This window comes from Athene cunicularia (assembly GCF_003259725.1).
Source record: "Athene cunicularia isolate RWA chromosome 10 unlocalized genomic scaffold, athCun1 chr10_part1, whole genome shotgun sequence".
NCBI lineage: Eukaryota > Metazoa > Chordata > Aves > Strigiformes > Strigidae > Athene > Athene cunicularia.
Genome location: NW_020799112.1, coordinates 11,306,420 through 11,333,422, shown reverse-complemented (window position 1 = coordinate 11,333,422; position 27,003 = coordinate 11,306,420). Strand labels below are relative to the sequence as shown.

General features: G+C 41.3%; 1 protein-coding gene across 1 annotated transcript in view; it reads right to left on the bottom strand.

Moving 5' to 3' along the window:
- ADAMTS17 (ADAM metallopeptidase with thrombospondin type 1 motif 17) overlaps positions 1-27,003 on the bottom strand; it is a 187,348-nt gene that overhangs the window by 147,202 nt on the left and 13,143 nt on the right. The window contains exons 3-6 of the mRNA XM_026856061.1: positions 21,312-21,484; positions 10,050-10,133; positions 9,304-9,461; positions 3,287-3,330 (exon numbers count right to left, since the gene is read on the bottom strand). Of these exons, the coding sequence (XP_026711862.1) occupies positions 3,287-3,330; positions 9,304-9,461; positions 10,050-10,133; positions 21,312-21,484 (459 nt within the window). The remainder of the gene's footprint in view (positions 1-3,286; positions 3,331-9,303; positions 9,462-10,049; positions 10,134-21,311; positions 21,485-27,003) is intronic.

Here is a 27,003-nt window from a genome sequence, read left to right as displayed (position 1 = left end):
CATGACTAAGCAACATTAGATTCTGGACCTGTATTGCATCATATACATCATACATCATGCTGCTTTATATGAGAACTTCTTAAGCTGTGCAATCTCCTATAGCTTTGCAGTCAAAATCCTCATTTCATAGAGGTAGACAAAAGCATTCAGAATGTAAGCAACTTGCCAAATGTCACACAATGAGTCAATGCCAGAGCTGGGAATAGAAATCAGGAGTCTAGAGTCCAGATTCTCTGCCTTATATAGAGCAGTAGGCTCAGCCTCCTAATTCAGGAGAGTGCCTGATTACCAGAAGGATGTTTCTTCCTTTACAGCATGACAGCATATATTGCAATGGCCAGCTTCATCCATAAGTAGGTTTAAAAACATACATACATCTGCTGAGACCATGTTCTTCATATATTAAAGCAAAGTATAAGACAAGAAATGAAAGCAAGTTGCTGTTCTAGAGAACTTTGGGAGTGCTACAACCTCAGCATCCCTGTCAAAACCAAATGCAACGTCACTCTTTGGACTAACTTTTGCTTTCACAGGCAGTCTTGCTGATTTGGAGGGGACTATCTGGGAGCTGGAGTGAGGAATAGGAATCTGGCAACAACAGAGATGTCTCAAACATCAACAGAATCCTTCATAAACCAGTATGGTACACCAGCAGGCATCCGCCTACTTCGACTGTTGCACTGCTATTTACATAACCCATATAGATATACAGAGTATGGAACAATGACTATTAAAAACATACTTCTCTAAAACTGACACCTATTTTTTCATATTCTGACTAAGGAGAAAAACAAGAATGTTAAAACTTAGCACTACCAACACTAACCACTTTCTCAAAGTTGCATGGCACAGAAGTACATTCCTTAATTTATCCTTCCTCTGCTGTCACACATATGCAAATGACACTCCAAGGCCAAATTCCCTTTTGGTCTAACATCTGTAATATGAATGGAGTACATATGGGCTAAATTTCATCAATAAAGAAAAATTACATAGTTATACTACTGATACAATACCTTTGGCAGAGAAAGAAGAATGAAGCTAATACAGTGCTATATCCATCCACAGGAGGCAGAGACAATGATCATAAGTAAAATAAATCACAAGTATATGATATATCCAGGGCATCAGACACATAATTATCAGATGCTATCCTACAGATTTAGAACACACATAAGAACTCAAACATGAAATATCTGTTTTATGAATAGGAATCCCTCAAAATCCAGCATTTCAATTTCATACTTCACCATTGCCTTACTCCTTAGCAAGCTGATGACCAGAGGAATTGGTTATCTTCTTCAGGCTCTACCTCCAGTCATTAAGCATAAGAAGTATTTCTCAAGGCAGGGACAAAAAACATATCAGAGTGTGATATAAACTTGAGTGGACTTCCTTCAGATGGCACCCCTACCAGAATAGTTCCTCATTTTATAGTTTTGAAGAAAACTTTCAAAATATGCTGCCAGTGTATACAACACAGAGATAAGGGCTTAAATTGCAGATGATCTGAAACAACTGCAGTAACTCACCAATTTGGGTACAGACAATAATGCTTGAAAATGGATGTTATCAAAATATTTACTTATTTCAACAGTATTTAAGAAAAGATGGTATCACATGATGGAGGATTTCATCTGTACTCAGGGATAAGGCACAGTGCCTCTGGGTTCAGACAGCAGAAACAGTGGGGCATAGAAAATGTGTAAGTGAAGACACTAGTACTTTGCTGCCACATAATGAAACCATCAGGGGAAGAGGAAGAAAGAGTAGGATTGAAGAGAGCAAAGAAGCCAGAGTGGTTTTGTCCCAGGAACATTCACCTTCTAAATATCTTGGAAAAACTATGCTGGCAAGAGTAACAAATGAGTTTAATCTTTACTGCGCTGATCTTCCACTTTCTCCACTGTAGCCACAGCCTGCAGCAAGTCACAGCACAAGTACCTGGGTATTGTAAGAACAGAAGTCATAAAAATATTTCCTTAGTCATGCTGTCTATGGTAATACTATTCCCTGAATAGAGACCTTCAACAGTACTGTCTTTAAAAACGCAAAGAGCTCTGACCTTAGTTAGCATGTGTCTTCCATCAGCTTCTCTTGATTTTTTAAATTTTTATATTTTTTTTAACTTCAGTATCATATCTTACCACAGCCACCTCCAGATACAGGTACACAGTATAGAAACCTTCCCCAGTGGAAGTGTGTTTGCCATTGGACACAGAATAAATGCAGTGTGTGAGGGATTCTGACTGGAAAGAAACTTGGATGTAGAGGCTAGCCCTTGCTCATGTTTGAAAAGTAAATGTATGTATTTTTCAGCTCTGTATTTCCTCCTTTCACTTGATCAGTCTTCACAACTGAGAGAGGGAAGGACCTGCATTCTGAGATGAGACTTCTGTAGGTAGTTTCGGAGCTCCTGCTGAAGGCACTTTCCCCCATGGTCTTCTTCACCCGCTAATGGCAGCTCAGCAACCCCTAGTCTGCAAGTGTCTCTCTCAACACTGCCGTGCAAGATCAGCTGAAAACCAGGATCCATTCCAAGTTTACACAGAGTGTAGGATAAGGGGCCACTTGATTTTGAGGCAAGTCTAAAAAATCATGCAATCATCATAGAGAGGACGTTGAGCTATGCATCCAAACACTGCTGCTACTGTGGCGATTAAAAAAAACCCCAAGAGAACAGATACAGAGAAGGTTACTGCTACCTAAGTTAAATAAATAAATAAATAAACAAAGTATTTAATGTGTAGGATATAAGAACCCTGTGTATCCAGAGTCTGAATAAGATTAAGGGCAGTTAGGAAGTAGGAGGAGTAGGAGGCAGAAAAGAAGATTTAACTTGGCTTTCGTACAATGAGGTATTCTTCTCCGGTGTCTGAGTGCCAGCTTGATCTGGGAGTGTTACACAGGTTCTTACCATTGGAAATACATCAATTAGTTTGCAAATTCTTGTTTAAGGTGAGAGCACACTGAAAAGAGTGTTATAGAGACACACCAAAAGACAGTTTCTTAATTTCCAATTATCTATTTCTACACATGGTCCAAAGAAGTAGAAATACTTCAGATTACTTCCTGAACTCAGAGACCTCTGGTGCTTAGAAGAGGTTAATATTTAATGGCATATTTATAGTTAGACCCTGCTCAACTAACCTGTATTTTCATCACAGGAGTAAACAGAACAGCAAAAGCAACAATACAGCAAACCAAGGAATGAAAGATTGCCCAGAACACTCCTCTTAGCCTAGAGTTGGCTATCAAAATACTCTCCCCTGCTTCTTTGACTTACCCACAGTGTCACAAGGCTCGTCTTTGTGTACGCAGAAGTCTGTCCTAGAAAGAAAAACAGAAGAGAAGTGAAATATATCCTGTGCCTCCAGACTTCAGGCTAGGAAAACGCAGTGATGCGTGACTCACATATCATGGGTGTTGAGGTTTGGGGTTTTTTTAAAACTGCTGTGCAGTCTACACGATGACAACACAGATAGTGGTGCTGATTGCTACTGCAAGTTTACAAGCAATTATGTGAATCAGCTCTATATACTGCAGTCCAATTTAACAGACTTAAGATCTAGCACATAAAAGAGTACTGCCTCATGCTGTGATTTCAGGCTTCTGCAGCAACTGGATTAAAACTGAACCTCTTGTTTTCACAAGAGAACTGTAACAAAAAGGAGCAGACACCCTGTGATGCGACAGCACCATCAAAAGTGAGAGGAGGAGGTAGGTGGGGACACTGCCTGGAAATGCAGAACTGATCATATATACCCAGAAATTCGCAGTTCTTTGCTTTTTTAATTCTCCACTAGAATAGAAAATGACAAGGAAGAAGCAGCACTAAACAGAGGAAGACAAATGTGGACAAGGAAGAGATTTTTAGGATTTGCCAGGTAACAGCTAGGTGAATTGCCTTCAGCTAAACTTATTATTTGCCATTTTATGATTTGAATCAAACATGAAGGTTCAAGAGACTTCATCTGGTCTCTGTTATTCCCCCACATCTCATCCAGTGTCTCCAGATCTCATCAAGGCAGGAAGAGATACTACATATGCCACTATCACCCACAAATCAACCAGGGATCCACAGAGCTGTATTAAACAGAATAAAAATCCTTGAAGTTCACCATCTAAGTAATGACACTGCATTTGAGAAGATGTTGTAAATGAGATTTCTCATGACAGAAAAACAAGTGTGGGAGAAAAAACATTTTATAATTAAATTAATGGTTTGAATAAATTTCAGTAAGCACTTAGACCTAAACTTTTAGGAGCTATCTTCACCAGACATGCTTTGCAGTGCAACCCGCTATGAAGAGGAGCTGGAGAAAAGCATCACATGTGCTAAAATATTTCAGAAGTTCCTTAACCCAAGGGAAGCTGAGGAACCATAATCTCTATCATTATGGCTTTCCTCACCCTGTGGGGAGGCTAGTGAGAGAAGCATATTAGTACATTTGGAGTGTGTCATTTGAAATGCCTGAGCCCCCAGTGGGATTCTGAGTTTAAGAGTTTGGCAGGGGGAAAATTAAAAATACTTAGAGAAAGATAATACTTAAGAGAATACTTAGAGAAAGATAAATACTTAGAAAAAGAAAAGACTTAGAGAAAGAATAAAAACACTTTTTTCTTGAAGAAAAACATGAAACTAGGGTTTATAGGAAAAGGGATTTAAGGCCCCGGACTGTGGCAGATGAACCAAAATCCCTCACAACAAACTCCTTTGAAAGTCACAAATCAAGTTGTCAAGGGCTTGGAATGAAAGAAACAACAGCTTTTATCAGCTCTTGTTAAGCAGACATTGAAAACTAACCGTGCTTCAATGCAGAAAACCCATAACCACCACCAAAGCGTAAAAAAATATCAGATAGTAACAAAACAAGATCGGAAGCTACGACCACACACCAGCCCCAGCTTTCATTTTTCACCTCAGCCTTACTGAGTCTCGACACCTTGGCATTCCAGACTAATGGCAGTCTCCTGACGGAGCTGGCACAAGCACGTCTGCTTGAGTTCCCAGAGCCAACTTGACGGAGGTTTATTTAAGGACTTATTATGTTACATAAACTGGTAAATCAAACAGATGCTTTTCTTGTGACAACAGATAGCTGAACTATTAGTAGATGGCAGGAGGCCATTGCTAGGAAAGCATCTCTCTTCAGGGGCTGGCCAGCTCTGCAAATAAAGCACAGCAATTTTGCTCCTTGCACTCTGTTCTGCACTGAAAGGTGTCTGGCACTTTCAGGCAGCTCCCTGGAGAAATTAGCACCATGCCATAAAATGAGGGGTCTCGTAAATGATCCAGCACAACTTGCAGACTCTCCTACAGAGGTAGAACAATCCTTGTCTGTAAAGAGAGTGCTGTGATACTGTCTGGTCAGGGAAGGACTTGAAATAGGTCAGGAAGAACTGAACACAGCTGCCCAATTCACTGCATGCAGGCCTGCACAGATGAAACCTATTCAGCCTTTCTTTTAAACTGTCATAAACACAAGTCCAAGAGATATCATCCTTCTATTCAAAGATCTTGTACCAAAATGCTGGGCTTTAAATCATCCAGACCTACTGTAAACATTTTACCCCAAAACTCTGTGGCCAAACAGAAAAGCACATCCAAGTCTTTAAGTCACAAATGAACTTGGTGGGTCTCAGTCTTCTTCCAAAGGCAAGCAGCCACCCCATCACAAAACCTATACACTAAAACTCCTACAGACCTTTCCTGGCAATCAGAGGGGAGCCAAAAACTGAAAAGGCATTAAGAAAGATCTACCTCACCTGTGGATCAGTCACACTAGTGAGGTAGGACAGCCCCATCATGGCACTGAAATTCAACTCCTTTTAAAAAGGTTTCAATCACAGGTCTCTGGCACATTTTTGAGCTTGAATGCATCTGTACTTTTGAAGTGAGAGCTTGACACGAATGATACTACAATGGTACTCCAAGAATATCTTAAGAGACCTCTGCACATGCAATGAATATTATCACAGAGACATAGTTTTGTTAGCAGAATCTTTTCTAGAGCGATACTGGAATAAAAGTCTTACTCCAGGAGCTGCAGTTCAAAGCCAAGATCTGACTTTATCACACCAAGTCTTGGATAATACACTGAAATCACACGCTGTAGCTGTGAATCAATTTTACTCTTCACTTTTAGCCACTGGCTGAATCAAGCAGGACGTGTGTTCTCATTTTCTAGGGACCTGTGAAATTCTCAGCCATTATCACTGTGGTACTGTGCAGCGGGTTTCTATTAGCAGACAAACAATTCTTCTAAAAAAAAAAATGACAACAAGTCAGTTGTTTTGTTCAATAAAATAGCCAGAAAAGCTCAGAACTCCTCCTACAGTCATTCTTCCATCTGGCTCACATGAACTGGAAAAAAATACCTAACTGTACTAAGCTAAATTCTGCAATTCAAGTCCTTCCTGTAAGAAAGGACAGTAGTTGAACTGTGCAACATGAATAAGAAGTATTCTGTTTGATGGCCACTTCCCAGCATCCTTCAAATGACATCTTTTGACCAGTTTAACCCTGCAGGGTCATAAAGCTAAAGGACAGAGGAAACTGGTACAGTCAAAAACCTGCCAAAATAAACTTTCCACATCCCTATATACATTTAGTAGCACTATACACCCAGTTTCCTTGATGCACATCGAATTGCTTCATTTGCCCATTTAGTAGGAAGGCAAAGGGCTGGAGAAATATGGAAGGGAGGAGCAGGCTGCAAATGGAATAACTACACCAGTATGTCACAAAACCCCGAAATCTTTGCTTAATGACAGCTCTGAATACTGGTCCTATCAGTGTTATGTCATTCTTTGCTCTGGATTTGAACGAGAAAAGTCTGATGATTATAGAGACCACAACACTATACTCAGACCTTCAGGGCTATAACAGATTATTCTCACCGTCTCATTTATTTACTGAACTGTACAATAGTACATCTTATTTCACAGACACAGTATGCCTCTCACCTGGAACTCAATCAGTTGGATACTATAAAAATTCCACTGGAGGCATATTTGCCACTTAGGTAATCTACTTTTGCATGCAAATGAGTATATGGGGAACATCAGTTAGAGGTGAAGTTTCAAAGGCAAGTGTGTCTTGGTGTTTCAAATGAACACAGCCAGATTGGAACCAGAGGGATATTTCTTCAGAGGCTGACCCCAAAGAATCTTTTTTCTAGTCCTAAGGCAGCTGCAGCTGCTGAAAATTCAGCTTCTGCTTTTTCTGGCGCAATTGCTTGTGCTGGACATGCTGTTGCTCCCATATCCTCTACCACTGGTCCATCTGTACAGTCTGGGGAGGGTCCAGGGACACACACACACACTTCCAAAGCCAAGAGCAGAAAACCTCATTTCCCTGATGCAAGAATTGGGCTGCTGGGCCAGAAGTCTTCCAAGCAATGTGGCAGAAGAGGGATGGGTTAAGGATGACAAGATACAGCAAGAAGGAAGGAAAAAGGCTACAAGTACACACTGCTGGCCTATCAAACAGGAAAAATGCTGCTCTGATGCACAGCAGTGTGCTCCCTGGCCTGAGCTTACTCAAAATCTGAATATAGTTTCTAACCTAACCAAACCCATACTTATCTAGCTATTCTAACTGTAAAACCCTGCAAATCTACTGAACAAATCTTCCTAAAAATTCTTTCTACAATTCTTCTTCAAATGCCTGAGTCCAACTCATTTAGCCTGACATTATGCATTCAATTTTATAAGCTGCAAAGAGACTGCACAGATGAAATGCTCTGCTCATTCCCTCCGCCCTGTGCTTAGAGCACATCAGAAGAGATTCTGTATGCCTCACTTGTCATGCAGGACAACTGGATGCCCAGATGAGTTTAACAAAAATGTTAGTTATTTATTTAGGCCCTGATCCAATGAAGCACATGCTTAACTATAACCAGGATGTGCAGCCCATTGACTTCAAAGGAACTATTCACCCTGTCTAAAATGTTAAGTATCTGCTTAAGTGCTTGGTTGGACTATGCTGAATACAGAGGAGAGAGAAGAATTTGGGGGAACTGCTCACATGCCTGTGAAGGTGCATTCTTAGTAACTTTGCTGGCCCCATGCCCTGCTCACTAGCTACTTTACTGAACACTCACCAAAATGCCATGAACAGTTTGCTATGTGACTATTAACACAACAGATTATTACAATCAGAATGGCAGTTTATGCAAAAACATGGATTTCTACTTACATTGTTGGCAGAGAAAAGAAGGTGAAAGAGGTAATACTGAACTGCAGTACAGACATTTCCTGTCTCAGACTGGAGAAGAAGGGGGTAAGAAGTAGTGTTTTCCTAGCACACAGAGCATCCACCTTACACTGTATTTTTGTGCTCACTTTAATTATTCAGAGATCATTTCTATAACAATGCAGTCTTCATTTACATCTTAAAGTATGTGATCAACTTAAAAGACCATGGATTTGCTGCTCAAAATTCATGGTAAATGTGAGGAACATAGGACTTGCATTGTACAGCAAGGTTGAGCTCAGGTAGTAAAGTTAGAGGGAAAAAGACCACAGGTTAGTAGGGTCAACACCCTTTTGCTTTATCTGGGCCATACCCTGATGTGTTTGATACACCAATAGGTGCAGGGCTGTGGGCTGCAAGGAATTTTGCTCAAGTATTCATACACAGATTATTTAATGTCTGAAATAAATGCAGCCCTTTTCAAATGTACAAATTAAGAATGACACCCCTGCTCTATCACAGCTGTGATAGAGGAGGGGTGTTAAAGTGGTTATTTCCTAGGGCAAGAGAGAGAAAATTAATTTCATTTATGGTATTTATCTTTTACTTTCTTTAGGAGATAAGTCCCTCACCACCTCCCCACTACTGACACACTGTCTGCTCCTCTCAGACTCTTCAAATGATTCATACCTAATTACACACAGAACACTTGTTCCCAGCTGCGTTCTCAATTCCACAGCTTATTTCTACTAGGCAGAAGGGTTTATGCTCCAGAACCTCATCTATTTTTTCCACTTATACAGCTGGTGTGAGAAAAAAGTATCATCTGTGCTACAGCCTTGTCTTGCCTGTATCCTGACTATGACATACTACAGTGACCATATAACAATGCCCTGGTTCAAGAGGAGAGATGCTTTTGCATGACCTTGTTAAGTGTACACAGAAACAAGACAAATCACTTTCATCTGAGGCATCTGGACAGTATCTAAGTAGCAAATGTATCATCATCAACAGATCTTTTTCTTAATTCCTGCTAGACCAGATAACCCCATCACTGACTATGGGCCACTATGAGTAAACTGATAAACCAGACCTTACTATACCTGGTCACAAAAACAGCTGCATCCACGGGAGGGGTGTCATCCCTTGCACCAGGAACCTGGTTGTTACCAAGATATTTTGCCCCACCATATTCTTCATTTTGCCATTGACAAAAGCTCTCCAGAGACCTCTCTCCATGGTGTCCGATAGACAGCTTTGCCTTTTGGAAAAAAAAGAGATACAAAAGAAGGAGTATCAGTCATAGTCTTTATGTAAAGAGTTAGACCTCTGATGAAAAATCAGTGGGTCAAAGACAGAGACATGGGAGAAGGAAAAGTGCAAAACCAGCTTCATCTGAGCAGGTGAACTGGAGACTTTGGAATCCACACTGACTTCTGTCATTTGATCTACAGAACAAACTCCATCAGCTGGCAACAGTCATAAGCTTCTAATACAGCACTACACGCAAAAGTCTCTTAAGTCTGGAAGCTAGGTATTTGCTCCCAGAGCCATATAATTCTTAATCTTTGCAACAGTTAACTCCTGAGACCGGTTCGCAACTATAAGCGGACAAAGATTTACCAGGAAGGGTAATAAAAGGACTGTACCTCCTTTCACTCCCACAGCCCCCAATATTTTTCACCTTCAATACTGTCTGGTGAAGCATGGCAGGCACTACTTACAATTTGTCACCATGTGGCCAGACATGCCCCACTTCCCCTCCCACCCCAGCACAGGGATCTCACTCTGCCCCTGAGACTCCCACAATATGATTATATCAGCGGGGTAAAAATGAGTTAGAACTCACAGGACGGTTGCGAAGCAGGACTAGTTTGGTCACTCGAATGCTGACTTTAATTCCAAGACTTTGATGTTGAAACATGTTGTACACCTGTCAAAACGCAAAGAAAACATCCACAGTATATCAGTAACGATATCAAGACCTAGTAATAGTTGAAGGAACTAATTGTGACTAATTTAGACAATTGTCCTTCAAGAAACTGACCCAAAACAAGCCCAAATGGGTTGTGCTACAACACTCAATAAAATAATTTTTAAGAGCCACTGTGTTACTACTCTAACTGTTCCACATACTACAGTGTAGCTAAAACACTTGCAAAACCAGAGTATGTTTGCTCCTATGTACTGCACTGGGATTCATCACCTGACAAATTTGTCACAGACAAATCTGAGCAAGATTCAGCATTCAGGGACAAAAAACATTAAAAACCAAAATAAAACAAGAAATACACTAGTTGCAGAAAGAAAATACTTTTAACTGTAATAAACAAGAGAAATGACAAAGGAGCAACAGAGGAAAAGAGAGAAATATTCCAAAGGAACTCTAAACCTAAATCAAAGTCTCAGGAACATGGACATACGTTATGAAGCATCCAACTAATACGGATCTTCAGCGTTTAAATATCAGAGATATCTGAATGCAAGATGAAATAATGGTGTGTTTTAGACTTCAGGAAATAGAATGGAAAAGCAATTTCCCTCTGTTATTTTCATATCTTATATAAGAGAATAGTAATAAGGCAGCACATAATGACACAAGCCTCAGGAAATACAAAAATAGCACCGGAAACTACCTTACTACTTTCTCCAGATTTTGCATTCCAGCTCAGATACTTCACCTCATTTTTATAGGTTAAAACATAAGATCTTAATTGATGCCAGAATTTTATTCCACCCATTTCTCCATGTACAAATGCTTTAACTAGACTATATAAAAAAATGCGAGGGCGGGGTTTATTTTAGAAAGGTGTAAAATACCAAATAATAACCTTTGGATGAATATTGTATTCCCTACTCAGTCAAGAAAATAAAATCAAGACCACTGAAGAGAGACTCTTGACTAATGGGAGGCAGGATTTGGCCCCAGGTAAGCTATATTCCTTACTCACAGCTCGTTTGGCTAGAAATACCACACAGGCTCAGCTAACTTCTACAACAAACCCAAGACATGAACACATTTTGGATACTATGTTTTCAACGCTTGGTATTTTTCCTATTTGTGCAAATACTCAGGAATGTGCTCAGAGTAAGAGTGTTCTTAAGCTCTTTAGTGTTTGGGGTTGGCTCTAAGCACACACGTAAATGTTTCCTATAATTTAGGCACAGACTGCAAGACAGACGCTACTCAGTATTTGACCCACTGACCTTCACTATGAGCACAATAAGCCATTTATCTTCCCTGCGGCTGGTGTACAAATGCATACAAGTGCTGGTACTATTTGCTTAGCTCCAGAGTATGTTGGTAGAGTAGTTAAGGCCTCTCACTATAGACCTGGGGGGATAAACTTCACACTTGGAGAGCAGGGCTCTGACAGTTGACCTGTGTGTAAGTGGAGACCTGGACATTCAGCTGAGAGGGTCAATCATGCTGATCAAGTCAGTCTCTCTTGTACTACTACAGACGCTAACAAATGTTTGCCTGGGATGGATGCCTTTGCTTTGCCTAGCTCACTACTAGCTCTAACCATCCCATAAAGTTTCTACTCATAAAATGAGAGCACAGCAAAGACGTTCTTATCATTAAGCCTAATGGATGACAGCGCTTGCCTTTCCGTCAGAGCAGACAAGCTGTCTGCCTCCGGACCCAACAGAGAGATCCAAACACCACTGATTTCAAACAATGGTTTTCACTGGCAAAACTTGCATATCAAAAACCCGCTGCTGGAGAGTTTAGCATGTTGTTTTGAAGGCTGTGGGCCCTTCTTGCTTTTCTCTTGTGCTCTCTGTCCCAAGGATAACTTTGACTGCATTTGTCTTTGCAGCAGCAGCAACAATTGGATACTAAACCATGAAGACACTAGGCGTGCAAAAGAGCCTTTACTTTCCTTGTGTATTCAAGCTCTGTTTGCTTATTTTCTTAAACGGAGACCAAAGAAACCAGATTGATGGCAGTCTGTGCTGCCTAGTAGGAACAATAACCTTTCCCTCTGCTAAATAAGCCTGACTGATATAAGTGGCTGTTCTACTTCAGCACAACTAAAGCATTCAAACACAACCTACCTAGAGAAGAGACAGACCCTTTCCCATCAGAGATCTGCTCCAGCTAGCTCTGCATCCATCCCCCACTCTCGCTGCCTCAGAGGCTGAACCAGACTTTTCAGTCCATGAGCTCTGACTGGATTAAAAGGGAGACACTTGCAGTCAGACTGGCTTCTTTGCACTGCAATCAGTACTTTACTGTGTGTACAGGCAAACATACTGGAACTTGCCTGACACCACAGCACTGGCCCACTGGACTCTGATAACAACAGGCTACTGATTATTGCCACAGCACAAACCCAGGTGTATTAGCAAGAAGGGTTTCTCCTGATGTTTTAGGATACAGTGTGCTGAATTTTGAAGATGTGGTGCACGCAAAAGCAGCAGTGCATATTCTGGCTATGCTTACAGGTTGTTTAACTGTAAGAACAAATCTCTAAGTACATACTTTAATACTGGCAAAAGGCAAGAAAGTACAGTAGCTAACAATACCAACATGTTGAGGTAAATAATTTTTCAATGAAGTTTCAAAAATTTTTCTCAGAGATTAATAGACAGTTGCCAGAGGAACAGGAGGATTTTTTGTTGTTTGTTTCATACAACTCTGCACCATTTCTCAGGATTTGAAGTGTGATCATAATAAGCTCAGCTGAAGAAAACATTAGCACTGTGATTTAAGATGGTCCAGCACCAGAACTGCAGGACACTGTCAAAATACCACATGTACAATTTCCAATCATCTTTCATGAACGAAGTTGAAGAGTGGAGACATTATCTCCAGTTTCATCTGCTTTCACTGATTCTTCTATTCCTTCTCCTGTTAGCAAAAAGACCCCTGTAAAGTTTTATACATAAATTTAGCTGAGAACTGTTCACTCACCCACAAATAAACTTGTCTTTCAAAACAAGCTAATATCTGGAAGCAAATTAGCAAGAAAACAGACCTAAAAGTGTACCTGCAAATTGGTCTGCACAAGCAAACATTACCACCCAAACAGCTCTTATTCATTAATCAAGTGAGTAAAGGATGTATACTCTCATCACTACGCTGGGAGAAACTTCTCAGTTAAAGCAGAGTGCAAGGCAGTTCTGTACAAGTGATTTGCCCTTGCATTTAGCCCAGACATAGGACTGAAATGGAGACATGGAGTTTGCGACTGAGAAGCAATCAGCCACATGGCACTTGAGCTTCTCTGACTGACAGACCCCATCCAGCTGCTCTCTCACAACCCCTCAGCAGGACAGGGAGACAAAATAAGATGAAAGCTCATGGGTTGAGAGAGGGAGATCACTTACCAATTACCATCATAAGCAAAACACACTTAACTTGGAGAAAATTTAATTTATTGCCAATTAAAATAATTTGTAGAGAGAAAGAAAGATCAATTAAAACAATACCTTCCTCTCACCTCATCCCACCACTTTTTCCTAGGCTCAAATTCACTCTTCCATTCCCGACTCCACCTCCTTCCCCCTTACCCGGAGCACTGCAGGGGAATGGGGGTTGTGGTCAGTCCATAACAGCTCCTCTCGGCTGCTCCTTCCCCCTCACACTTGCACCTTTTGCAGCATGGGTCCTCTCCCTGGGCCGCAGCTCCTGCCAGGAGAATCTGCTCCAGCACCCGCTCCTCTCCACAGGCCACAATATTCTTCAGGGAAAGGCCACCTGCCCCACCGTGGTCTCTCCACAGGCTGCAGGACCACCTCCATTCCAGCACCTGGAGCATCTCCTCCTCCTCCTGCTCTCACCTGGGTGCTCACACAGATTTTTCCTCACAGCCTATGCAGCCTTTTGCCCTTTGAGTGTGTTCTCCAGAGGCGCCACCAGCCTTCCCGAAGGGCTCCTCGGTGGTGCGGCCTCTCCAGAGCCAGCTGGAACCAACTGTGCCCGGCACGGGGCGGCTCTGGGTCTCCCCTCAGAGAGGCCTCTGCAGCCCCCCCAGCCACACCCAATCCACCACCACCTTAAATGAAAGCCCAGAGTGTCTCAAAATCACAGCCTTTAAGGCTAGAAGGCACCACAGTGAGAAGACCACCAGACCTTAAATGACTTGAAAAAATATGAGACCAAGTTCAGCACAGCTTATTCACAGCCCTTTTGGCAGCACACAGTCAGTGTTAAACCAGACTGTGCAAAGTGGTTGTGCCCAAAGGAAGCATTATGATGGAATCCAGGTGTCTTTAAGTTAAAAGAATTCAAATCCATAGAGTCTTTCCTGCTAGGAATCGGATTCCATCATGGCAGCAACCATCTTCCGCCCTTCTCACCCAGCCCACAAGGAAACCATCACCCACAGACTCGGCGTGTCGAAGCTGTTCATGCACCACGTCTAACTGGCTATCATCAGCACGTGAGCTAACGGTGCCAAGTGAGGTGGCGGAGATAACTGGTACCAGGGGAGGAGGAATGGGATTTCCTAGTGCAGATGTTCTCAAGATTTCCTGCTGCATGGACAGCATGCATTAATAGAGAGACTGACTCACAGACACCTCCCTTCCCACTCGCAATACTTCCCTCAAGCCTGCATCTGCACCACACCCTTGAGGCTGCTGTGACCACTTCCAACGGGAAAAGTAAAAATATTTGGGGTATTTTAGAAGCTTTTAATAAAACAAGGCAGCTGGGAACACAGCATCAGCTGCATGAAACCCACTAACACACTGCCATGGAAAAAAAATGCAAAGGTTACTGTTTTAAGCCATAACTAGAGTGTCAGAAAGCAGCTTGGCTGGAAGAGTAATGGAGGCTCTTGGTCACTAGGCTGAAGGGAAGGGACGTGAAATCTTGTCAGTGTGGCTGAAGTGTGGTCAAGATCGCGGGTTGCCCTGTTGCAGGTGAACTTCTACGCTGCATTGATTTCCATTCTGTGAGGAGTCATCAAAATAGAGAGACTGACTTTGGAAACAGGAAGAGATATGGCAGTGTCATACAAAACATACAGAAAAATGGAAGGGGAAGTACAGAGGAACAAGAAAAAGAACAAAGCCCATCTCTGACATCTCCCTCCTTCATCTGCATTTCCCTGACAGAACTTTACTGCAAAGAATGCCCTAGAGAAAACAGAAAAGCTTGAAGACTGAAACATCCTTCTTCTCCTCCTCCGTTTGCATTCCTCCTGCCTTTCTTTCTCCTTATAGCTTTGACATGGAAGGGACAGAATAAATGCAGCTTTGGTATGAGCTGTCCAGGCCTGCCCCAGCATGCATAAAACACAAAGTTGACATGAGGAATTGGGCTAAGAGAGGAACTAAACTACATCAGTTTAATTTTTTTTAATTCTCAAGAGCTTCCTCTGCAGGTGGACAGTGGGAGGGAGACGTGTGTGTTTCAGATGTTTTGGAGTTCAGAACAGCAACCCTGAGGGTAAATCGGCTTTTTTCTTTTTTCTTCCCTAAGCGTTGTACTCAAGCAAGAGCCTCCCCATTGCCTTGGCTGCTGGATGACGTTTGGACAGCAGAAGCATTAGTCAGGTTACTGAGGTTGTCTTTCACTTGTTTTGAAAAGTGCTATAGGATTTCTAACACTCACCTAAAGCCAAGCTTTCAAATGACCCCATTAAACATTATGAAAAAGAACATATTCATGGCTCTTTATAAGATACAGTTGACATAACTCTTGCTGCTGGAGCAAAAAGAGAAATCTGTAGACAGTGATCAAATACTTACATTCTTTTCCCTTACGTTCCTGTTCCCATCATGAAAAATTCAAATTGGGGTAAGGGAGACAATTATCAGTGGCAGCTCTGAAGCCTTTATGTGCCAGCCCCCAAGAGCAGGGAGATATAAATCCATCAATGCATGAATGATAAAAGTGATTTTATCTGCTTCTTTAACATAAAAAAAACTCTCAGAGGGGAAATCCAAAATGAAAAACGATCTGCAGAGTGTAAAATAAGGCTTCAGAGAGTAAACCAGTATTATTCCTAAAGAACAACATAAAAATTTTCCCCCAATGACATCCAAAATATCACTAACTTCAAGTTACTGCTTGCTGCTGCAAAGAGCTTCTGCACTAATCGCATGGCTTAGCAACAGCTGCAGGAGAACTAACACGTACTACAGTAACTAACGCCTGCATGCTGTATTGTCTCAGAAAAGGCAAGCTCAAAACCAAGCCACAGTCGTAGTTTATTTGAAAAACCCCAAAAATTCACTTAGGAGTGGAAAAAAACCCAAAACCCAAATCTCTCTTTTTTAAAGTTTTTAAACCCACAGAAATCAGCTTTTAAATTACTATGCTGTGGTCTTGGGAATTCAGATATCTCTGCCCCTAAACACTCAAGGGGTCAGTCTGAATGGGACTTGGTTTGCAAAGTAAGCTCTGCAGAATTGCAAGGAGCCAACATTCACAACTTTCTGTTCAGGTACTAGCTGAAACCAGCCACCCATCATCATGAAACACACTATGGCCATGGGCAGAACTTTGAAAAGTGGCTCAGACCTCATTTATCACATGCTTCAGAATCATTTGAATCAGAGTTTTCTCCAAGAAGCTGAAAGTGTAAGTCATGAAGCCCAGCCACAACAGAGGCCAGTACAGTTTGCCTGCCGATGAGGACAGAGAATCTCCATTTTGTCTTACTGGCCCTTTCTCTCAGATGAAAAAAAAAAACACAAACAGAAACAAAAGCATAAAACTCCTGCAAGAAAACTGTGCAAGCCTCATGCTTCAGAACCTGCTCCCAAACCAAGCCCAGAATGGCAGCTATTGTAAGCAGATACACAGAAATGCAGGTGAGTGGAAAAAAGAAAGCCAATGCACAGGTCTTCTAGTTGCTGGCTGAGAAACCTGAAGTTTAGTTTAGATGAAGCTATGAAGTGTTGCAAGAACAACACAGAACTTCCTGAGAAACCGAACACCCATCCTAACAGCCTCCACATGGATGAAATGCAATGAGAAGTTATAATTGCAGACTAACAGAATGAGTCAGCAAAATAAGCATGTTTTACCACAAAGGCACTTTGTTTTGGAATTTAGAGGAAATTCTAAACACTGGCAGTTACCAAAGGGTGGCATGAATGGGAGATGCACTCAAACCAAATGATTCAAAGGGGAGACATGAAATGAAATGCAAACACTGCAACATCGTGCAAAAGCTCAATAAAAAGGGAGTTTAACTTAGAAAAAGAAATCAGCACCTATATTTAAGTAGCTGATTTTGCAGTTCTATAATTCCGCTAATATCTCTCCCTGTCCATGTCCTCACATCCACCACACCCATAAACTCACTGCCTCACTAAGGCTGCTGATGTACATGGCAGCATTTGACAACTTCGTTATCAACTTTTTTTTTTTTTTAACATTATCACAAAGCCACCAGGAATCATCCATTAGGAAAATCATGCTGAATCAAATACCTTAAACAAGAAAAGATTTAATTTTAGAGGTGGTGAATTATAACAGTCAACAAGTAGCTTATTCCTACTTACACATTACAGAGTACCTTAGAGGGAAATTCTTCCATGATCTTTGAAAAATCTGTCATACAAATATTAGCTTAGTAAATGGAAGAGCTTGCACCTCTACAATGACATTCAGAAAAAAAAAGTACCTTTAACGTGAATCTATTGTCTGCTCACGGGGATGGTCAGAACTACATAATATCATTAAAAACACAGCATTTGTTAGATGAAGTCCTACCTGTTATTTCTGGGTTGCAAAAGGGATTTGCTGTGTTTCTTAGCTGTTATTCTAGAGGAGGGTGGTGGGGTTCTTTTTTCCTAAGATTCTTATTTACCAAGGGAGCAATAAAGCAGTATTTTGTAATGCTGACTTTTTCCCCTTCAGAAATTCTTGTAACATAAATAGATATTAAATACTTTAAGGCAGATCACTTTATTTAAAATGTCTATAAATATAAAATGCATTAATAAGACCTCTTAATGCTTGTTTTGTGGTTTGACAGTAAACGTAATGGCTTACAGAGAGGAGTTAATATACCCCTGACCAGTAATGTTCTATTTGCTTAAATGCAAGCATCCAAGCCAAAATTAACATTCTGGTTTCTTTTAGAGGCAGCCCGCCATCCTGCAGTGTAGCTGCATAAGCACTGCCTAATATCATGGGGCAAATCCTGTCCCCCAACTAACAGTCACAGAAGGCTGACAGAAGTTGTATCGAGGCAGGCAGGAAAAGATCCCAAGCAACCAGGAGGCCTTCGTTTGTGTGCTACATAGAGCACAACTGATGCTACACTAGAGAAGGATGTAACAGATGTTGCCCTAAGGAGTTTGGGGTTTGCTATTCCTCGTACCACAGTTTTACAGATGAGAAACTACCACACAAAGATTCACTGTGGCTGGTTCAGGCACTACCCAAAGAGCATGGCTCAGTGAAGAGTTCAGCTAAGACCTACCTAAACCACATGACTATTCTATCTATCTCTCTTCCTGAAATATATTTTCTGAACATTCTTCAAGCCTCTTTTGCTGGGATGAAGATCAGCTTTCATTATGGCAAATGGAATGTAAAAATCCCCTTTGATTTCCTTGAATTTCACCTTTATTTACAGCCTCAGAATAACAGATTAATGCAATGAATGCCACCTATGAGTTTGGATATATTATTCCTCAGCATGTTCTGATCTTGCCAACCACTCACAATCAGTTTCCTCAGGGAGGCAGAGGCCTGAAAGATAAGTGTGGGAATGTAGGTGGCCAAAGAAGATAGAGACTGTCAGTGCTCCTCTGAAGGCTGAAAAGCTGAACCATAAATTCAAATCCTATCAGACATCAGATAGACCACATGGGTGAGACCCTGGAAGCAATGACATAACAGTGGGACGCATTTCAGCTGGACTTTACACCTTAGGAGAGGTCAGATAAGTGTGTTCCTCAGCCAAGAGTCCTCTTCCATGTGCACTCTCTAGTGCCTGCTAAAGGGGTGAGCTCACACTACAGCATCAGAACCTAGCTTAAAAGTCCATCAGCCAAATCCATTGGAAACTAAGCTTCAGTATTTGTTTAATAAATGGGTTTAGAGAACCCAACCCATCTATCAGCACCTCCCCACACATATATATTCAGACCTGGCAAGCTGATGATGCTGAGATGTTCTGCAGTATTCCTCAGCCTGAACAGACAACAGTACTCACAGCAATCTTTTGTTTAGGACTTAGTCTATCAGTGTACTCCACCCTGACAATCTTCACAGGCTGATAAAGCTATGCAACACAGAGATGCATTAATGGCTACACTGAAATAATTGTCCTTTTGGCATGCGTTTCTTCAAGACAGATGATTAGACACATGTTTTAAAAGCTCTCTCAGCCATAATGCCCTGTCCCAGCTCCAGCAGAACTGTGGGGCACCATGGCAGATTTTTATTATGTCACTGCTAAATCAGTGCAGAACAGATTTTAGGAGGACCCCCGGGCCACCACTGCAGACAAAAAGCATCCATCACCCCTTGCGAGGTCCCAAGCATCTGACATAAGAACTCAGCCTTGACACATTGATTATGCCTGAATATGCATTTCTGTTAGTTCAAGAAGTGACTCGAGAAGCAGATTTGTTCAGAGCTGAACTTATGTTCTACCTACTCACTGCAAAACTGATGCATGAATTTGAAGTTGGAGAACCATGACTTTGAGAAGAATAAGGCTCTTGAGGCCCCAAAAAACACATCCTTAAATGAAAGAAAGCCAGTAGACTCTGAAGTAATGGGGACATGAATGGCTTTGTTGCAAGAAGATATTTCCTACAAACCAATCCAAATAAATGTAGAGACACAATGAAGCCCTATTAAGTGGCTATTGTCACAGCATGCTAGAAGGCAAAATAAAAGGTAGAGGAAAGGACACAGAAAAGCAGCTTATTAACAGAAAAGACTAGCTAAACAACTCCCTGCTTAATCAGCAAAGCACTTCACTACGGGAGAGCTCCCTCACACCAGCAGTGCTTGATAAAGGAATACAAGACCTCTCAAAAAGCTGTTGTCCCAGAGTTGGATTATGCACTGAGCAGCCATCACTCAGCTCTTCACTGGGAAGCATGACCAGTCAATTACTATTAAGAACTGTTATTTTTTTCCAAGCCAATTTGCTGCTCATGAACAACAACAGAGCAGTAGTCAGGAGAATGAACTGTTCCTGGATGTTACAATAGCATGGGCAGAGGAATACAAGCTTCCTCCATGACTTCCATGTGCAGCCTCTGGAAGGACCCCTGTCATCTCTGAGCAGAGTTTTCAGTGTCGCCATCCAATTTAGCCATTATCTCCTTATTGGCACTACCAACGAGTGAGTGAGCATTCATTGTGAGAGGCTCTGTGTTCCTTTATCAACTGAGACGGAAGACTTAACTGCTAGGACAGCTAACAAATTAACAGCCACAATTCATATGAGCTTGCAATTTCAAATGGTTCTCCTCACTCCTGGCAGATTCTCTGCAGAATTTCTAGAATTATTCTAAAGCCCAATGCCATCAACTATTCAGAGATATGACAAGCACCACTTCACGTAGCACAAAAGGTCCTACAGTAAAGAGAATGGGATCAGCTGGAAGTTTGGTGGTAAGTTTGCCATGTTTTCTACAGCAAGGGAGGCAGCCATTTTCATTATGTAAAAATCAGAGATAAAAAGCATTTCAACTGACTTAAAGCCAGGTTTTCTGCTGGAAATCAATACGACAGCTGTCTTACATAACACTGACTGCCCACTATGACAATGACCTAGATAAATACCTCTTATGAAACAGGTGTGCCATGGAAATCTTTAAGAACCCAAGAAACATCATCTCAGACATCACTATCTGTCCCTGCCGGGATACTCTCTTCCAAGGTAAACAACAGCAGTACAAAAAACATGGTAGAAGACACCACACCTGAACAATTATGGAATATTTCTCAACTGAAAATGTGGTTTTTTTATTGTGATGTCCTTAGGCAAATACAGGGAATCACACAGATGGAGAAGAAGAGGTACACAACACAAGAAAACCAAAACCTTTCCTTAAATGTCAAGGTCGAAACAGTTACCCGTTTCAGCTCCCACGGAAGCCAGCTTTAACCTACCCTGGATATGATCTGTTTACTGTTGCTTCTTCATTTGAGAGTAAAATGCCTACTTACCATATTCATCACTGTGAGGATGAATCTTTGGGCAGCCTCTGCTCCATGGTATTGGACCATATCAGCATCTGCCACCACCAGAGTTTCTACTGTGTACTCGTTGGTAAGTCGAATGGCATTTCTTCTCTCCCTCCAGTCACTGGTTGATTTCATTTTCTTTTGTCTCTTCTTTTCTAAAAGTCAAAATACTTATTAAGGCTGGCAGATCATAATAAAACATTTATACTCATTTCAACAAACATTCTGTGCGCATTCAGATGGCAGTGACCTTTAATTAATGTGTTATTTGCTGATTAATGGAACCAACCAAGAGGTTCCATTCCAACTACGTCTGTAACTCTGTGTGCAGATTCATATGAGACTACCAGATTACATGAACGTAGGAAAGAGAATGGGAAAAGAGAAGTCCAGGAAAGCAAAATATGAACTGTAATTCAAACCAAAAAGTCACGCTCTTGCAAAAATTTCAGAAATTGGAAATCTGGCTTGTGAAAGGAATAACACTCCACTATAATGGAACAAGTGCTAATTAAGGAAAAATCTATTGAAGAAAACTTTAGGATAGAAGACTGTGCTTTGGGATACAATGTGCACTCTAAACTCTGCAGGTTCTCCTTAGCCAAGGAAGTTGTAAGATATTCCTGGAGTCAATATTTCCATCAGTTGCATTTTTACTTGCTACCAGCATTCTTAGAGCAATGTAATAGAACATAAGATAGAGTCTCAAAAATTTTAAATTAAGTCAGATTGTTTTGGAACATGCATTACTGGGCAACTGCAGAAGTCTCTGGATGAAACCCAGAGGTGCAGAAGGTCAGGCTAGATAAGACCTTCTCAAGCTTTCTTTGCTCATTTATTGCTATTGGCATGAGTGCCAGCACCCGCAGCTGCAGTCACCAGCCACCTACGTGCAGAGCTCACACGCCTTTATTGTGGTGTGTGTACCAAAAGCAGGGGACTCCCTAGACCAGCTGAGCCTTAATGAACTTAAGCTACAAGAAACTGTGAAAAGGATCATTTTAAGGACTAGAAAATGAAGCAGTGGTCAGCTACCATTAATACAAAAATTAAAACACAGAAGCTAAACCTCCCTTCCTCCAAACTAAGGTACAAATGTATTAGTAATTTGTCTTCTTCTAAACTGAAAGGTGAAATGTGTTTCACAGCTCAAAGGCAGATGTGCAAAGCAGCTGAGGCATGAACAAAAGAGAAGTTTTCAGATCTGAAACTTAATCTGCTCGCTTCACTGCAGTCACAAAAAATGTATTAATGTTTTCAATTGTAAATTAAAGCAAATCAAGTCATTAAAAAAATTTATTTTGCAATAAGAAACAAACTGCCAAGATTCACTGAAATTACATCTGCTTACTGCTCAGCTTGCAATATACTCTCTCTATATATAATAATATATATATTTATAATAGATAAAATATTGACACTGGTATTAATACTGATTTTTTCCAATGAAAAAGGGAGCAAAACACACAACAGGTCCTGAAACAGCATAAACACAGCATTCAATGAAGAAGTGACACGGGATAGGACAAAATGGATGATCAGACAATACCTCTTAAAATCACACCACACATGCTACTCATTTCCCAGAGCAGAGAATCACTTCTTAATTTTCTGTAGATTTAATTTGAGACCCTCTCTTAGCAAAGCACCATTCTGCAGCAGGCAGATCTGAGTTAGCATTCACCGATCCTGTTTTCCTACAGCCTCTTTATCATCTCCTTTACATATTTCAGCTTGAATTTCCCTTCTTTTCCAGGCTGGTAAATGCACTCACATCCAGATCATCAGTTTTCCCTGACTGACCCTCTTGGATTCAGGGTGATAAACTCCATCAGCTGTAAGCCCCCCAAAGCCCACCTGAAATGGACTCCCTGCCACCTTCTCATTCATCCATTTTCTGTCTTGTCAATATGTACATTTGCACATGTCCATCCCACATCCCTATTCTGAGTTGTCTAGCAGTCATCCAGTATAGCTCTACACATGCTCTTCTGCCCAAGGCATCAACTGTCAACACTCGGTATGTATTTTAAACTGAGAAAACAACCATCAGACTTGATTCGAATAATTTTTAAGAGTTTGGAAATATCCCCCTGGGTCTAAAAAGACACAGAAGTCCATGGACAAGCAAAAAATCAAAACTTGGGGTGCTCATAAATAATGGAAGCTACATGCCAGCAGCAAAGATGAAAATAACCAAGTTTCAAGCCTTGTTTTCACATGGACTGCAGGACAGCTACAGAAAAGTGCACAATCATGACAAAGCTGCCACAGAGCAGGGAATCTATGTTTCTAAGTCCTTTAGGCAATAAAATAAAATAAAATGGAGGGACTACACCAGAAAGAAGGAAAGATGAATGCTGCTTTGATTTGCCAACTATGAAATGGAGATGACTTCACCAAACTTCTGTGAAAAAGCTCCCACGTTTGTTTATTCATTTCATTCCACTCATCCCTCCCTCTGCATATCCATGCATCTTTAGCTGCAGTACTTCCAAAGTTATCATTTAAATAGCAGGGGAGAAAGCAGAGAAAAAGGAGGAGAAGGCAAATTATTCCAGTGAGAACACTGACCTTTTGGGTCTTCCTGCTAGCAATTAGAACCTGGAAATAACAGTACTTCCCCAGAAAATTCTTAATTTGTTAATTCCCTAATAAATTACAATTTTTCAGATGGTGTAAATCTCCTATCTATAGAGAAGTTGCTCTTATGGGGGGCTAGACCTAGACTCAGATAAGTCTGGGCCTGGCATTGAATGAGCTCTGTAAAAAGGCTCAAGTGGCAGAAAATAAATTCAGAGTACTCTAGGTTTTCACTTCAAAAAACTCCTTTTTGGTGGAAAAGTCACTTGTCAGGAACCCACTATGCTAGACTGTAGCTTGCACTGTGGGGAGAAGAGGTCATGCCATGGTCATCTGCTGTGGGATTGCCCGGCATGGTCCCTCCTCCAGAGGCAGATGAAGGAATTGGCGAGGCTTTGCTGATTCCACTCAGCACCTCTTTGCAGAAGGCAGCTGTACGAAACTTTGAAAGGTGTGATTTCTGGAGAGCAGCAGCATAAAGGGACTCCTGGCAAATTGCTGGGTAGTCTTGGTTCACACAAAGTCTCTGGCCCCCATTCCTCCATGAGTTTTACTCGAAGCTGTGGATTGGCTGCTTTCCACTGGGTGGTAGGGATTAGAGGTTGTGTGTGGAAAACTACCACCCTACAGGCCTGCCTAGAAACAGAGAGTCATCTAACCAGAGAATCTGCATTCTTACTCACATTGTCCAAGTGTAAGCTTACTGAGCACTTAAAACAGGCAAGACTCAGGGGAGCCTACCAAGAGTTCAGGTGGTCACCAATGATATGCTACAGAAGAGGCAAAGCAACACAAACTACTTGAACAGAGGTGTTGAGTGTCGTGTGTTCCCACTTTTTAAAAATTTGTAGCTCCTCTGTAGGATAACTTTTTACATTCTTTTTGGCCTTGCAGAGGGCTACTTTCAGAGTGGTCTCTATTTACATCTTCCTTCCTACCACACATGCAAACAATTTTCCAGCGTAATCAATCACATGGAGAAAACACAACTATCATTTGCATGGGTGAATGATCACAAACACAGCAAAAGAAATACACGTATCCCATACGATAGACATCTGATCAAGAGGAGAAAAAAAATCCAAAATCAAGAGTAAAAATCGTCATTAAACGCATCTGCAACTCATACCTGAGATGAGTCAGCTTTATGGAGGTATCAAAAAATCCCCATCTCTAGAGCCTCACTTCAGAAACAAGCCAGCACAGAGAAGTGTCACTCCCGCCCCGCATGATTTATGGACTACGGGCAGAGAATCCCTCCATGAGTACATGAAACCCCAAACTAAAATAAACATCAGCCATTAAAACAAGGATTAAATGCTTGGTGGATTCTTTATTTGAACAAACTGATGTTACAAATTTTGTGGTGCAGATGTTAAGTGTTAGTGTGAAGGCATAAGAGGCCATAAAACATGGGCAGGAGCTTGTCAGAGGAGTTTACATTGCGGGGAGCATACATCACCAAACTGCACACTATTTTAGGAGTCAGGTGTTCCCTGCTTAAGAGGTCACAGGATTTCATGTGAAATATGAGCTGAAACAGCCAATCTACAACACAGCACGTACATGCTGCGGGTGGCTCTGCACAAGGGACATGAGTCTCTTGCCAGTCACTTTGACAGTGTGTTATACAGTCTATGTGGCCAAAATTTCCACAAAATTTAAGACTATTAGGTGATGGGAGAAGGGTGATACATCCATTTTATCCTGAGGATCTGCGAGTGTAACATTGCACAAGCTCATTAGCTGGCTTTTATTTACAGGGTTTTACCTTTCCTTGGCTAGTCACCTGCAAAAGCAACATGATCATATCACATTCTGCAGTCCAGCAGTCTTTGAAGTCTTCCTCAGAGTAGCAAAAAACCATTGTCCCTACTGCAATCAGAAGCACAACAAGCTCTTCTGAAGCCTCAGTAGAAAACTCCTTATGTTCAGTGCTTTTTATGGCAATTGAACAGATGTACAATTCCAAAGCAACCGCCCCAAATGACCTTTTCCTATTACACACCAAAAGTCCTGTCTAGCACTGTCTGGTTTTTGGCACATTCTTGCTGTAACTGCAGAGTCCCTTCCTGCTCCTCCTACCTCCCTTCCAATAGTAGTTCCCAGATTCATCTGAAAAGCAACCTCTTCTCCTATAGCCTTCCACTTTTCTCTCTAATTTTTCCCTTTGTAATTTTAGCTACCTCATTCTAGTTAAACCTACTGAAAATTTCTGGATGCAGTTCAACAAAAGCCACAAATAAAAGTAAAATTGCAGAGCCCTTTCTGCAAGGCCAGATTTCTCCCTAGATGATCTTCTCTACTGCAGCCTTAAAAATCCTCTCCATTTCTTCCTCAGGAAGCCTTCTGCTAACTCCCCTTCACCCAGGACCCCTTTAATATCCCTATACACCCTTACATGGAGAGCTAGCTCTGTTTCCTTTACGCTGTTACTTCAGCAGCATAAAAAGGAAGAGAGAGTATGCAAGTGGGGCAAACAGCTAACGTTAGTTCTCCCTGTACCCCAACAGTTTCTAGAGAATCTTTCACTGGTACTCACAATTGGCAGTTTTTATTAGTTTCACGTCAAAGTAAAAAACATCACCTCTCCAAAGCAAGACAGAGAGAAAGAAAAATGAGATCCTGCACACAAACCAAGCCTAGAAATGAAAGAAAAGAAGTTCTTGAGATATATGCTTACTAATTAACATAAAATCATATGTCAGACAGAGGAAGGGCAAATTTGCTGATTTATCAGAAGGACAGTATATCACAAAGTTTCTCTGGTACCTGCATTAGGATACAAACACCTCTCAATCTTGTGTTTAAACTATACTGCATCTATGTCCTTGGGCATTATTATTTAATCTAGACACTGCACTAATGTAAAAGAAATTTTCACATCTAGCATAATGACTTGATTTCATTTCAGATCAAGAAGGCAAAGTGTTAAGGTGGAGACCAGGAAGGAAGTGAAACAGAAAGTAGAAGCCAGCAGGACATCCCAGGACTAGAGCAAAAGCAAAACCTAAACAGAATGCATGCAGGGTTCCTTCTTTATTTGAATCAAGATCAAGGGGTGGGGGGGTTGAAACTCAGAGAAGTGTGT